The sequence below is a fragment of the Salmo salar genome, chromosome 16 (assembly GCF_965601325.2).
Source record: "Salmo salar chromosome 16, fSalSal1, whole genome shotgun sequence".
NCBI classification, from domain to species: Eukaryota; Metazoa; Chordata; class Actinopteri; order Salmoniformes; family Salmonidae; genus Salmo; species Salmo salar.
In genome coordinates this window covers 18,494,943-18,509,600 of record NC_138306.1, presented here as the reverse complement: position 1 = coordinate 18,509,600, position 14,658 = coordinate 18,494,943, and the positions used below count along the sequence as shown (strand labels likewise).

General features: G+C 41.6%; 2 protein-coding genes across 5 annotated transcripts in view; both read left to right on the top strand.

Moving 5' to 3' along the window:
- The first annotated feature begins 8,484 nt into the window (after positions 1-8,484).
- Positions 8,485-12,527, top strand: si:ch211-245j22.3 (guanylyl cyclase inhibitory protein). The gene is made up of 5 exons (XM_014148235.3): positions 8,485-8,583; positions 9,991-10,123; positions 11,109-11,258; positions 11,600-11,705; positions 11,937-12,527. Exons 1-5 carry the CDS (start codon positions 8,513-8,515, stop codon positions 12,062-12,064), a joined length of 588 nt encoding a protein of 195 aa, XP_014003710.1. The 5' UTR covers positions 8,485-8,512; the 3' UTR covers positions 12,065-12,527.
- Positions 12,528-12,797: 270 nt separating this feature from the next.
- LOC106573299 (liprin-beta-1) overlaps positions 12,798-14,658 on the top strand; it is a 90,607-nt gene continuing 88,746 nt past the window's right edge. For all 4 annotated transcript variants that reach the window (XM_014148234.3, XM_014148233.3, XM_014148232.3 and 1 more), the window contains exon 1: positions 12,798-12,964. The gene's annotated coding sequence lies outside the window, so the exon portion shown is untranslated. The remainder of the gene's footprint in view (positions 12,965-14,658) is intronic.

Genomic DNA, 14,658 nt, shown 5'->3' with positions numbered 1-14,658 from the left:
GCACTTCACATTTCAATATCTATTCTACAGTCTTTTAAATTGTGTGCTTCAGGAGTGACATGAAAAGTGGGGACAGCATTTTTCAGAGAAAGATGTTTGAAAATAAGCAGAACTATATATATTATATAAATTGCTTTATTTTCAAACAAGTTTAGGAGTCAGGGTTCTCAATAGAAATAAGCATAAAAACAATGACTGTACTATATTAATGTAACAATATGTTTGTTATTGCCTTGGATTGAATTAGAACATATTATGGTGTAAATAAATGTCCTAACTTTGGAGACATAACTCTTTTTTTTGGGGGGGGGGGGGGGAAACAGCAATTTATACCACTTCTTCAGAATCTCCCATATAAGGCAGAAGTGCACAACATTTAGCGCACATGCCAAATGCCAGAGTGTCTCTCCAAGACCCATGGCAGTGGGTGTCTCCTGAGAGTCTGGGTCACTTTGACTCATAACACACATCACTCAGACTCGAGTTGCCTATAATTGTAGAATAGCAGGACTTTGTGCCTTCCATCAGGAACAGAGGCTAGACTGACCTCTTCATAACCACCTTAGCTCCACTGAATAAGTTTTGAATTCACAATGTGAATACTAACGATACGTTCTCCATCTCAACTCCTTGTATGTGGAGGTGTCACTGGCTGGAGCACCCTTATGTAATGTATGTATTTTTAATAAAATGGTCTAATAAATTCAAGCCTTCAAGAGCCACCACTGTCCAAGGATACTTACCGTAGCAGGGGCTCGGGACATCGTGCTACGAATACTTCCATCAAGACGACTTGCCACGTTTATCAGAACGACGTAAAAGGTAGGATCTCGTTAGTTCAGTCAGTGGTTGGTTCCCACTCTGGCTCATTGTTCCCACAACAATGAGCCAGAGGCTAGCCACAACCCACTAGTAGGCCCCAAACCACTACATGGGAGAAACAGTCCTAGTTGGATTGAGACATGTTTTCTGTCTGCATGGTGCCTGTCTGCATTACCCATCTTCACTGTTCAATGTTTTTTCCTAGTTTCCCCCTAGTATTTTCCCATGGTTTTCCTCATTCCTTAAATGACCATCATTTATTTTAAAGAAAAACATTCCTATTTGAACACCACAAGCAGCTTTTATGATATTATTACCTTTGTTCTAACCCTTAACTTTTTTAATGTACTATTGTGGATTATGAAATATATTTTCTTTGTTCTCTCTCCGTTTCCCATCTTTCCTTGCAGTGTTGTGCAGTAAAGAGAAAATAGAGACAAACTGCTACAAATTCAAAACAAAACCTGTCTCTTTTGTCACTCTTCAAAGTAATCCCTTCTTTCCTTTCTCTCCAAAACTCTTGAACGTGCCGTCCTTGGCCAGCTCTCTTGCTATCTCTCTCAGAATGACCTTGATCCTAATCAGTCAGGTTTCAAGACTGGGCATTCAACTGAGACTGCTCTTCTCTGTGTCACGGAGGCTCTCCGCACTGCTAAAGCTAACTCTCTCTCCTCTGCTCTCATCCTTCTAGCCCTATCTGCCTCCTTTGATACCGTGAACCATCAGATCCTCCTCTCCACCCTCTCCGAGCTGGGCATCTCCGGCGCGGCCCATGCTTGGATTGCGTCCTACCTGACAGGTCGCTCCTACCAGGTGGCGTGACGAGAATCTGTCTCCGCACCACGTGCTCTCACCACTGGTGTCCCCCAGGGCTCTGTTCTAGGCCCACTCCTATTCTCGCTATACACCAAGTCACTTGGCTCTGTCATATCCTCACATGGTCTCTCATATCATTGCTATGCAGATGACACACAATTAATCTTCTCCTTTCCCCCTTCTGACAACCAGGTGGCGAATCGCATCTCTGCATGTCTGGCAGACATATCAGTGTGGATGACGGATCACCACCTCAAGCTGAACCTCGGCAAGACGGAGCTGCTCTTCCTCCCGGGGAAGGACTGCCCGTTCCATGATCTCACCATCACGGTTGACAACTCCCTTGTGTCCTCCTCCCAGAGTGCTAAGAGCCTTGGCGTGACCCTGGACAACACCCTGTCGTTCTCCACTAACATCAAGGCGGTGACCCGATCCTGTAGGTTCATGCTCTACAACATTCGCAGAGTACGACCCTGCCTCACACAGGAAGCGGCGCAGGTCCTAATCCAGGCACTTGTCATCTCCCGTCTGGATTACTGCAACTCGTTGTTGGCTGGGCTCCCTGCCTGTGCCATTAAACCCCTACAACTCATCCAGAACGCCGCAGCCCGTCTGGTGTTCAACCTTCCCAAGTTCTCTCACGTCACCCCGCTCCTCCGCTCTCTCCACTGGCTTCCAGTCGAAGCTCGCATCCGCTACAAGACCATGGTGCTTGCCTACGGAGCTGTGAGGGGAACGGCACCTCCGTACCTTCAGGCTCTGATCAGGCCCTACACCCAAACAAGGGCACTGCGTTCATCCACCTCTGGCCTGCTCGCCTCCCTACCTCTGAGGAAGCACAGTTCCCGCTCAGCCCAGTCAAAACTGTTCGCTGCTCTGGCACCCCAATGGTGGAACAAGCTCCCTCACAACGCCAGGACAGCGGAGTCAATCACCACCTTCCGGAGACACCTGAAACCCCACCTCTTTAAGGAATACCTGGGATAGGATAAAGTAATCCTTCTAACCCCCCCTTAAAAGATTTAGATGCACTATTGTAAAGTGGTTGTTCCACTGGATATTATAAGGTGAATGCACCAATTTGTAAGTCGCTCTGGATAAGAGCGTCTGCTAAATGACTTAAATGTATGTAAATGTAATTGCTTTAGTTTTATAAATCCCTGGACCAAAGAAGTAGAATACATAGTGTCGACCTATACAGTCATATTTTAAGTACAAGTCTCCATCTTTTGCTCCTCTTAAGGAACGTCACTGATCGTACTGTACCAGAATCTGACTGTCGCTGTAGTTTTCGTGACAGTATGTGTGTAATTCAACCTTTTCTCCAAACTTTACCCCCAAACTCTTTTCTCGTGTGTCCAGATTCTCTCACATCTCTTGCAGTGACCACAGTCGAACAGGCAGATCTGTTGACAAATCAGACCAGCCAAGTCATTCTAGCCAAATAGACCTTACCTGTTGCTCATGAATGTTTCTCCTTCTTGATGGCGTCAAGAAGTCTCTTTTCATCATCCCTGGGACAATGATTTTTAGTACCATGATCTACTCTGGAAGCATTGGGACCCAGATCCCTAATGAGCTGCTGGACTACAACTGGTGGGGCGACGGCTTGGTTTAGCCTATCAGTGTTGACAGACGTGGCTGATTAACAAGGGGGAGGTAGAGAGACGAATATAGCCTGTATGGATATTGATGCCATTGGATGCCCATCAACTTGTGGAGTGGATGTGTATAAGGAATAGCAGCCTGTGAAGGAATAGCCATAGAACTGGGTCAGAGTTCATTGGGGTGCATTGTTACATAACGTTCCGATTTAAATATTTTATTTAGAACCGGCATGCTTCTCTGCAATGTAGGTAATCGTTTCAACTCATGTCAGTGCATGGTACCCTAGTGACAAGATCCTGGTGTCAATCCTGGTGAAGCTTTTCACTCACTGCAATAAGCTGTCAAAAGCCCCCTCAAAAACACTCATGAGAAGTTGCAGGTGTGAATTTTGATCAAATCAAATCAATTTGTATTTGTCACATGCGCCGAATATAACAGGTGTACACCTTACAGTGAAATGCTTACTTACAAGCCCTTAACCAACAATACTTTAAGAAGTTAAGAAAAAAAAAGTGTTAAGTAAAAAATAATTAAAACAGCAGCAGATAACAAGCGAGGCTTGTACAGGCAGGATGCTCTCGATGGTGCAGCTGTAGAACCTTTCGAGGATCTGAGGACCCATGCCAAATCTTTTCAGTCTCCTGAGGGGGAATAAGCTTTGTGGTGCCCTCTTCACGACTGATGAGGGTGGGGCCCACAAAAAAATCTGAACTCATCATGAGGGGCCGCAGTGACTCGCGGGTCCCCACATCCTTACCCACACACACAGATGCAGCCACTGAACATTTGTTGGGGGGCCCCACCACCCTGGGAGCAAAACATTTTAGCTTGACAGTTGAGAGAAAAATGTCAGTTTTATAGATAATTTCCCGCAATTCTACACAAGCCATGGAGTGTAGAGAAAATGTTGCAGTTTTAAAGCAAGTTTGCTGCAATTTTACATATTTTGCCATGGGCCAGACAGAGTAGTTGGCAATTGTATAACTAATTTCATGTAATTCTACTCATTTTGTCATAGGGTGGAGAGAAATATTGGCACTTTTGCTTGAATACTGAGGGGCTTATACTAGAGGGAGGAACCGATCCCACAAGGACCCCCACTGCCTGTGTGTGTCTGAAGTACCTTGTGACATTGTTGCACGGACAAAAAAAACTGCCTCTGTTTATTTGATACCTTAATCAATCAATCAAATGTATTTATAAAGCCCTTTTTACATCAGCAGATGTCAAAAAGTGCTTATACGGAAATCCAGCCTAAAACCCCAAATTGCAAGCAATGCAGATGTAGAAGCACAGTGGCTAGGAAACACTCCCTAGAAAGGCAGGAACCTATGAAGAAACCTAGAGAGGAACCAGGCTCTGAGGGGTGGAGATTATAAGAGAACATGGCCGTTAAGGCCAGATTGTTCTTCAAGATGTTCAAATGTTCATAGATGACCAGCAGGGTCAAATAATAATCACAGTGGTTGTAGAAGGTGCAACAGGCCAGTACCTCAGGAGTAAATGTCAGTTGGCTTTTCATAGCCGAGCATTTAGAGGTCAAGACAGCAGGTGCAGTGGAGAGCGAGAGAGCGAGAGCGAGAGCGAGAGCGAGAGAGAGAGAGCGAGAGCGAGAGAGTCAAAAACAGCAGGTCCGGGACAAGGTAGCATGTCCGGTGAAAAAGTCATGGTTCCATAGCCGTAGGCAGAACAGCTGAAACTGGAGCAGCAGCACGACCGGGTGGACTGGGGACAGCCAGAAGTCATCAGGCCAGGTAGTGCTGAGGCATGGGGGCTCAGGTCCTCCAGGAGGGGAGGGAGAGAGTGTGAGAGAGAGAATTAGAGGGACTATACTTAAATTCACACAGGACACCAGATAAGACAGAAGAATTACACCAGATATAACAGACTAACCCTAGCCCCCTGGCACATATTGCAGCATAGATACTGGAGGCTGAGACAGGGAGTGTCGGGGGACACTGTAGCCCCATCCGACGATACCCCCAGACAGGGCAAACCAGGCAGGATATAACGACACCCATTTTTCCAAAGCACAGCCCCCACACCACTCGAGGGATATTAACAGACCAACAACTTACTACCCTGAGACAAGGCTGAGTATAACCCACGAAGATCTCCTCCACCGCACAAGCCCGAGGGGGCGCAAACCCGGACAGGAAGATTGATCAATCAATCAAATATATTTATAAAGCCCTTTTTACATCAGCCAATGTCACAAAGTACTATACAGAAACCCAACCTAAAACCCCAAACAGCAAGCAATGCAGGTGTAGATCACGTCAGTGACTCAATCCACTCAATCCACCAGTGACGCACCCCCCCTAGGGATGACATGGAAGAGCACTAGTAAGCCAGTGACTCAGCCCCCGTAATACGGTAAGAGGCTGGGCTGGGTCGTCGCTCCAGTGCCTTGCCATTCACTTTCGCACCCCTGGGCCAGACTACACTCAATCATAGGACCTACTGAAGAGATGAGTCTTCAGTAAAGACTGAAAGGTCAAGACCGAGTCTGCATCTCTCACACAGATAGGCAAAGCCCTGCCCATATACGTATGTTTGCTTAGAAATTCTAGGGACAATAAGGAGGCTTGCGTCTTGAGACTGTAGTGTACGTGTAGGTATGTATGGCAGGACCAAATCGTAGAGATAGGTAGGAGCAAGTCCATGTAGTGCTTTGAAAGTTAGCAGTAAAACATTGAAATCAGTCCTAGCCTTAACAGGAAGCCATTGTATAGAGGCTAGCACTGGAGTAATATGATCACATTTTTTGGTTCTAGTCAGAATTCCAGCAGACATGTTTAGCACTAACTTATGTTTATTTAGTGCCAGAAAGGAGGGCATTGCAGTAGTCTAATCTAGAAGTGACAAAAGCATGGATTAATGTTTTTGCATCATTTTTTGACCAAAAGTTTCAGATTTTTGCAATCAGAAGAGATCAGGGTCCAGAGTAACAAGAGGTTCCTTCACAGTTTTATTTGACACGAATGTACAACCATCAAGATTAATTGTGAAATCCAACAGCAGATTTCTTTGTTTCTTGGGACCTAGAACTAGCATCTCCGAGTTTAAAAGGAAAGAATTTGTCGCCATCCACTTCCTGAGACGTATATTACGTAAACTCACAAACCGTAAATCTCACCTCACTTCTCAACACATTGAGTAGAAGGGCATTTTCCCTAACGACTGTTTATTGAATCATGGGATCAATCGGAGATGTCACACGATTGGTTGCCACTTGCACGTCAAATCCAGCCAATCACGAGCATGATCAGAGATTATGGCACGGACAGTAGAGCCATGGTCGAGCCTTATTCAACACAGCTCATTCTCAACAAGCAAACAAACCGTGAGGTGTGAAAACATGTGCCATAAATACAGGTTAAGAAAGACAAAAGACAAAACTGTTTTAGATTTAAAGATTTGTTTTTTACTAAATTAATTGTATTGTTTTTGTGAATGCCCTGAATTGAGACTGTTAAAGTGTGAGTTTGTACAGTAGGCCTAAAACCCACCTTATTGTTGTTGTGTGGTGGCATTGAGTGGAAGTGAAATACTCTTCTGTGCTTTGGTTCGAGTCAACCTCCATTGCTCCTGTCCCAGTTTAAAATATCAAATCTTATCCAGGGTAGATTTTTAGATTTAATATTTTTTTTCCCTTTCCTTTTCTGTCCTGCTCAGCTATCACATTGCATGCAGCTTTTGTATGCTTTTAGTTGTTTGTTTTTAAACTTTTTGGTGGGTAATGATCGGACTAAGGTGTTTTTTTGCCTTTAAGACAGACAGGTGTGTGTAAGCGTGTGAATGAGTAGCCTAACCATTAACCATAAAGTGTTATCTGTGAATTGATAAGACCACTGGTAGCCTGTAAGTCTAGCCACACATAAAATCTTATTTGGGATCGGTATCCCTTCCACGGGACGGGTGAGCTAACTTCGATTAGCATGAGGTTGTAAGTAACAAGAACATTTCCCAGGACATAGACATATCTGATATTGGCAGAAAGCTTAAATTATTGTTAATCTAACTGCACTGTCCAATTTACAGTAGCTATTACAGTGAAAGAATACCAATCTATTGTTTGAGGAGGGTGCGTAATTTTGAACATGAAAAGTTATTAATAAACATATTGGGCACATTTTGGCAGTCTTGATATAACATTTTAACAGAAATACAATGGTTCATTGAATCAGTCTAAAACTGTGCACATGCACTGCTGCCATGTAGTGGACAAAATCCAAATTGCACCTGGGCTGGAATAATACATTATGGCCTTTCTCTTGCATTTCAAATATGATGGTACAAAAAAAATACAAAAGAACGTTTTTTTTTTTCTTTTACCAGATCGATTCTGTTATATTCTCCTACACTCCTTTCACATTTCCACAAAGTGTGTCCTTTCAAATCGTACCAAGAATATGCATATCCTTGCTTCAGGGCTTTAGCTACAGGCAGTTAGATTTGGGTATGTCATTTTAGGCGAAAATTGAAAAAAAGGGGCGTATCCTTAAGAGGTATTAAGCAAGGCCATTTACAGTAGCTGTGGGCTCTGAGAAGCGCTATTTGTTAGGAAGGGAGGCTAGTCAGTGACACATTCACAGTGACACATTCATCTACAGCTTCACATTCACCGTTGTCTGTTTTAAAAAAAATATATATATATATCTGTTTTGTTTGTTTTATTGGTGGGCTTATTATTAAATGTTCATGGCATTATTGCTGCTTCAACAGTTCTGGTTTGTAGCAGAGAAGACATCTCTCCAAGCTGTCTTGTGAAAAAGGTTTTTAATAAACATTCATTTCCTTTTACTGCAGTTGTGTTTTGGTACACATGCACACATGCACACTACATACGAAATCAATGTTGTTGTTTCCTGTCTGTACAAATGTACTCTTTGAATTCATAGACTTACTTCGTCAACTTGCCTGTAAGGCTAAAAACTAGGTCACTCATCACTACAGCTGCTTTTTGGGTAATTACTTTTATCTCAACCTCACTCCTTCCCACTCCTCCTTTTTGCCTCCCTACTAGAGGGATTACATTTCCCTAATTTCTCAAATGTGATGATAGGGCACTGGTAAGTGTGATTAAATGTGCCCAGGGTAAGCTGGGATAGTCCCTTATTCATAAAGCACCTCATGACGAATAAAATGACATAGACGGGAGGGACCTGATCCTAGATCAGCGCTACTACTCTAAGATGCTTTGTGAATACAGGCCCAGGGGTATATATAAAGTCGGCACTGTAGAGGATCCATTCTGTTGAGGATGGGACAAGCTGCCTCTCTACCCTGCAGGAGAGGAACCACCTATGTCACAGAGCTCTATGAGTGGTTAAGGTAAGACTTGTATCTCATTTTATCAACATTCAAAATATCAATTTGTGTTTTAAAGATCTTAATTGATTGTTATTTTAAAGACTTCTGAAGTTAAATATTGATTTTGTCTGGTTCATGAATGATGGCAATCAACTATAGACGGGTTGGTTGTTTATCAAAAAAACTGACGCGTGCTCAACTACAGGGCAACGCGGACGCGGTTGGTTTAGATTGTTGACAACATGTAAACTATATTTTGTCTCCAATGTTTATTGAAAACATAAATAAATGTGCACAATGAGCACTTGTTGTCTCTCAAATACATTGTACAGTTATTTTTTTTAGCTAGCCAGCAAATGTTTTGCCATGTTAGCATAGACTTGAAATCAGTCAAAACAGTTAAAAACAAGACATGGTATCAAGAACAACATAAAACTAGCTAAAACGAGCTACCTACGATTCTCCACATGGCAGCTTCTTGTCATTGTTGCTAGCTATCGGGCCATCCAGAATTACAACATCACACAGACTTCTGCCCCATTGAAGTGTTCGCATCGTTAATAGATAACCACTTAGAAAAGTGACCATAAAAACCAAAGCCCATTCAACTAAAGGCAAGAAAAGTAATCTACTGTATTACACATTGAACCTCATGTAGATTTAGAAATCCATTGAACAGTTTTAGGACAAAAGTATTTAAAATGATAAGTCTTCAGAAAATGACAGTGAAAATGCAAATTGTACACTTCTGTTAAAAGTCTCAAATAGCTACAATTGTTTGCAATTTTCCATCAATCTGTTGCTGGACGGCTTAAATAGAAGTGTCCTGAAATGGCTTCCCACTGGGCACACACTGGTTGAATCAACGTTGTTTCCACGTCATTACAATGACATGAGTTTGAACCAAAGTGGAATAGACGCTGAATTTATGTCTGTGCCCAGTGGGTTATCAGTGATAGTTTAGCCTAATTACCCTAACACTCACCTGCCAGGATGTAAAGAAGCTTTCAGCCATATTAAACCACTCCAGGTTATTAAAGAGCCACTGTTGAAGCTGTTTTTTGACTCAGCTGTCTAAGGCACTGCATCTCAGTGCAAGAGGCGTCACTATAGAACCTGGTTTGAATCCAGGCTGCGTCACATCCGGCCGTGATTGGGAGTCCCATAGGGCGGCGCACAATTGTCCCAGCGTCGTCCGGGTTTGGCCGGGGTAGGCCATCATTATAAATAATAATTTGTGAACTGACTTGCCTAGTTAAATAAATAAATAATAATACATGTAAATCCATTATTCACAATACAGCTGAATCTATATCATTTTACACTGTTGATTGATGAGATATACTTTTATAACTAAGAGGAGTAAATCTTTTCGTTTTAAAACATTTCTGTCTGTGTTCTTTCTTTGGTTGTGTTTATTTGTGATAGAACATTTATGAATGAGTGCCCTAGTGGACTGATCACTCTGCATGAGTTCCGGAGACACTTCTGTAAGGGTACTGTGGGCAATGAGTCAGCTGAGTATGCTGAGCAGATATTCCGCACCTTGGATAATAATGGGGTAGGCACCAAAAACAAACTTTTCTCATCTTTAAGTCTTTACATTTACATTTCTGATCTTTTAGTCCTTTCCGTCTGAAATCTGAAAAGCGTTAGCCATCCTTAAAACAGACTGCACATCAGCTCTGTATAGGTGTACTGTTATTGACATATTTCTTTCCAAAATACTGGAAATAATTTTCATTGTGTATCTGTGTAGTATCACGCTAACTATTCTATAACAACATTGTATTAATATGTTGCTAGTAAGTTAGAAATGTACTGCAAATCATTTCCTGGCAATTGCATAGTAGTGGAATTAAACATTATTTGGTTATTTGGTTATTATTATTTGGTTATTATCTCCCTCACTAGCTTTAAGCACCAGCTGTCAGAGCAGCTCACAGATCACTGCATCTGTACATAGCCCATCTATAATTTAGCCCAAACTACTACCTCTTCCCCTACTGTATTTATTTATTTTATTTATTTTGCTCCTTTGCACCATATTATTTATATTTTATCTCTGAACTTTCTTCAAACTACAAATCTACCATTCCAGTGTTTTTCTTGCTATACTTTATTTACTTTGCCACCATGGCATTTTTTTGCCTTTACCTCCCTTATCTCACATCATTTGCTCACATTGTATATAGACTTATTTTTTTTTATTTTTTTTATTTTATTTTTTTTCTACTGCATCATTGATTGTATGTTGTTTTACTCCATGTGTAACTCTGTGTTTTTGTATGTTGTCGAACTGCTTTGCTTTATCTTGGCCAGGTCGCAATTGTAAATGAGAACTTGTTCTCAACTTGCCTACCTGGTTAAATAAAGGTGAAATAAAATAAAAATAAAAATAAAAATGACACAAGTGGAATACATTTTACATTTTAGTCAGGATAGGGAACAGGCGTTACCACACAGGCATAAGAGAAACTTAATGTAAAGTGTTACTGGAATGCTTAACACTGTGTGTGAAACTGAGGTTCTGTGGTTATCCACAGGATGGGGTTGTTGACTTCCGGGAGTATGTGAAAGCCATCAGTATGCTGATTGAAGGTACCCCAGTGGAGAAACTACGCTGGTCCTTTAAACTCTACGATAAAGACAAAGATGGAGCCATATCACGCAGGGAGATGCTGGAGATCATGCAGGTAGGTCCTAACCATAGATATACGAAAAAATACATTATATTTCATTATGTGGTTCCAACTGGAAGGTGCAATGCTAGGACACAGTGAGAGGATGCAAATTGAACAATGTTACTGTTCTTTACCTTTACTCAAATAATCTTTGCTCAAGTTCAGATCACCTCTCAGGATAATTCATTACTGGAATTTGTGTGGCTGCTGTGGGAGCCTACTGGCACTGCATTGCACTGGCAGTGGCACTTTCCCTAGCTGCATTCATAGCAGACATAACTGTGCTTGTTGTTATTCACTAGATGGCGCTATATGTCCAATTTCACAACAATGTGTATGGTCTCTGTTTACAGGCTGTGTACAAGATGAGCGTGGCAGCCTCACTCACCAAGCCTAACCCGCTTACAGCTGAGGAGTGCACCAACAGGATATTTGCAAGATTGGATAAAGACAACAATGGTGAGGACTGCACAGAAACCATTCCAAAACACACATAATCCTAATTTAAGGTTATAAAACCTATAGCATCCTCAGCTGGTTACCTATTGCTGCAGTTATTCTGCTTCTACTGTAATCATCCAGCCCTGCTTTGAACTCTATGTTCTGGGACTTGTGATTGTATCTTAGTCTTGTGAGTGTTCCGCCAATACAAGGCTGTAAACAACATTTTTATTATTCTATTCTGTTCAGCCATCATCAGCCTGAAGGAGTTCATCGATGGGGCCCTGGATGATGAGTGGATAAGGGAGATGCTGGAGTGTGACCCCAACACTGTGAAGGTTGAGAGGCCCCCCAAGGGCCACATCTTGCTTGAGTAAGGACAGACAGAGAGGTGCTGTGGATCCAGAGTTTAATTTCGTTCTACCTTGGATGTCAGCTGATGAACTGAACTGGGCTGAGACAATATATGTAATCTAGCTATATTTGTAATGCTTCAACTGTTTCCAAAAGCCAAAACTGCATCAGTGTTTACATGGTGTTACAGGTCTTGAACATATTTCTATAGCCTACTCCCATTTCTGAACAAAATGCCATTCTATTAATTAGGTCTAAGATGTGTTTTTTTTCTTACTTTGTGTAAGCAATACATATTTACTAGATTTTGTTTGCCGTTTTTATTCTGTCCTCACACTATTTAAAATAAGCTCATGAGTGTTTTCTAGCTGACATTTCTTTCACATTATATAGTTTTACTCTGTCCTCTTGTATAACAACACTTATTTTAGCAGTGTCTGAGTCTGAGACGTAATACAAGCCAAATAAAATGTGTGGGAAATGGCATCTTAGTTATCCCTTATATTTATGAGCAGAAAGAAGGCCGATAAAACACTGAAACTTGTAAAGTAATGATGAAATACATTTACAGACAATTTCACTTAGGCTACTTCTGTGCCCTCTTCAGACCACATGGGAACATCTTGCTTTTCCAAAGTTGATTGGCAGGCACCTCCCAAACACGGAAAAGATCCCAGAGAAATGACTCTTCCCAAACCAATCCAATCCAGAGCGGGGCGGGATGTACATGCAATGACGTTTCCACTTTCCAACTTTCCACTCCACTCCCATTTTCGACATGGCGTAGGGAAGAGGCAACGCAGCGGGCAGGCATTGTAGCGGGAAAACCGTGATCAGTTGATAAAGTAGAGGATTTCTATGTTTTTATTTCAGTAGGGTGATATACATTTGCAAGTTGTAACAAAGAGTCAAGCAAAGTTTAGGTAAGTGCGACATTTATGCAGTTTTGTATCCATCTAACTCTGTCTTATTGCGTAGCGTCTGCTGTGATTCAACGCAGAAGTTGGCAACAACGTTGAAAGACCTTGTAATGTTACTTTTATCCAGCTCATTCTGATCTTTGGCATTTTAATCATGACATTGTTGCAATATTATCTTTGCACGCTGATTTATTTGCCAGGGAACCTGTCTAAATCATTTTCGAGTAATTGCTTCTACAGTTATTTGCCTTCAGACAGCATTTATTTTGATCCAGTGAATGTATTTAGCCTACGTCAAAGGAGTTTGTTCCAGTGAGAAGTTATAATAATTAAAACCTAAGATACAATGTAGTCAGCAACGTGGCTTGTCCCTACATTGTATTTGTTAGGTTTGAAGTATTATAACATTTCACAACAAACAGCTTTGAGATGCTTTCTAACACTTGCTGCCATTCATCAATATCATGTTAACGATTTCGCAACACAGACAGCAGTGTTTTTACAGATTGCCACGAATCACCCAGATTCAGCTTGATAAATAGTTCTCTAACCTTACAGGGTAGAGTTTACAGACCTAGACACTGAATCTCAGCTGTAACTAATGCTTTTCGTGGTTTGTTTTGGTTGATTGCTCATTGCTCCAATCCAGACAGTAGTCAAGTCAACTGTGATATTGACATTTTCTATTCTATTCTGTTATATATTTTTTAACATCTGTTAGTTAATATTTCTACATTGGCTTTTCAGGGAGAGAATGCATCTCAAAAGGAGGCTACTGCAGCTAATAGCCAACTAGTCAAAGACAACACATTTTGTTGTTGTCACTCACAGATGTTGGGCAAATTGAGGTAATGATTAGTTTACCCCTTGTTCAGAGCACTGGTCCCCTCCTGTCTTTTTCCACAGATGTTCAACCCTGGTTCAAAAGTCAGGGAACCCCTTGAGCCCTTCTTGTCAGAGCTTGTTCTCCTCTACACTGCACAATAGCAAATAGAAGTCAATGGTAAAATCAATCAGTTCAATGGCGTCATTGGTATGTTCTCTTCTTATCAGGCATAGGTTACTTGGCTTTTGAGTATGACCTGTTCTAGAGAGGGCCAAATTGGAATGCTATTTTTTATTCCAAACTTGAACAACTGCTGAGTAATGTTAAAATAATGTCATTCATGCTACCTAAAAGAGTAGCTATAAGTCCTCCAACCAACTGAACAAGGCATGCATGTGGCGAAACATAGACACTTCAGAACTCCGTTAAAAAACTTATTCAGATGCTTGTCATCACATTCAAACTATTTATTTTAGCTCACAGCTGCCTCTGATTTTCTCTGAAACTTCATATTTTGTTGTTGTAGCTCTTGTCCTGCACCATGTGCACATAAAAAATGCCATAGAAATGCAGTATATTTACAGTAAACTAAGCTATATATAGACATAGGGGAAGGCCCCTTTGGTCATTAGCTTTTAACCATTCATATAGTTGTGTGGGGTATAAAATGTGTGATATATTTTGCCCCCTCACCCAGACCAGGTTTGAAATAGCTGGGAGTTTATTTCAGATCAGCCAGCGTCCTAGAGGCTGCCTGCCCTGGATGGCTCAAATGCATCTGCTGCCTGTGGAGAATAGGAATGCCATGATCACATGCAGGTGGGAATAACTCTGGACAGCTCTGAACTTGAGGACATCACATCACAGGTGT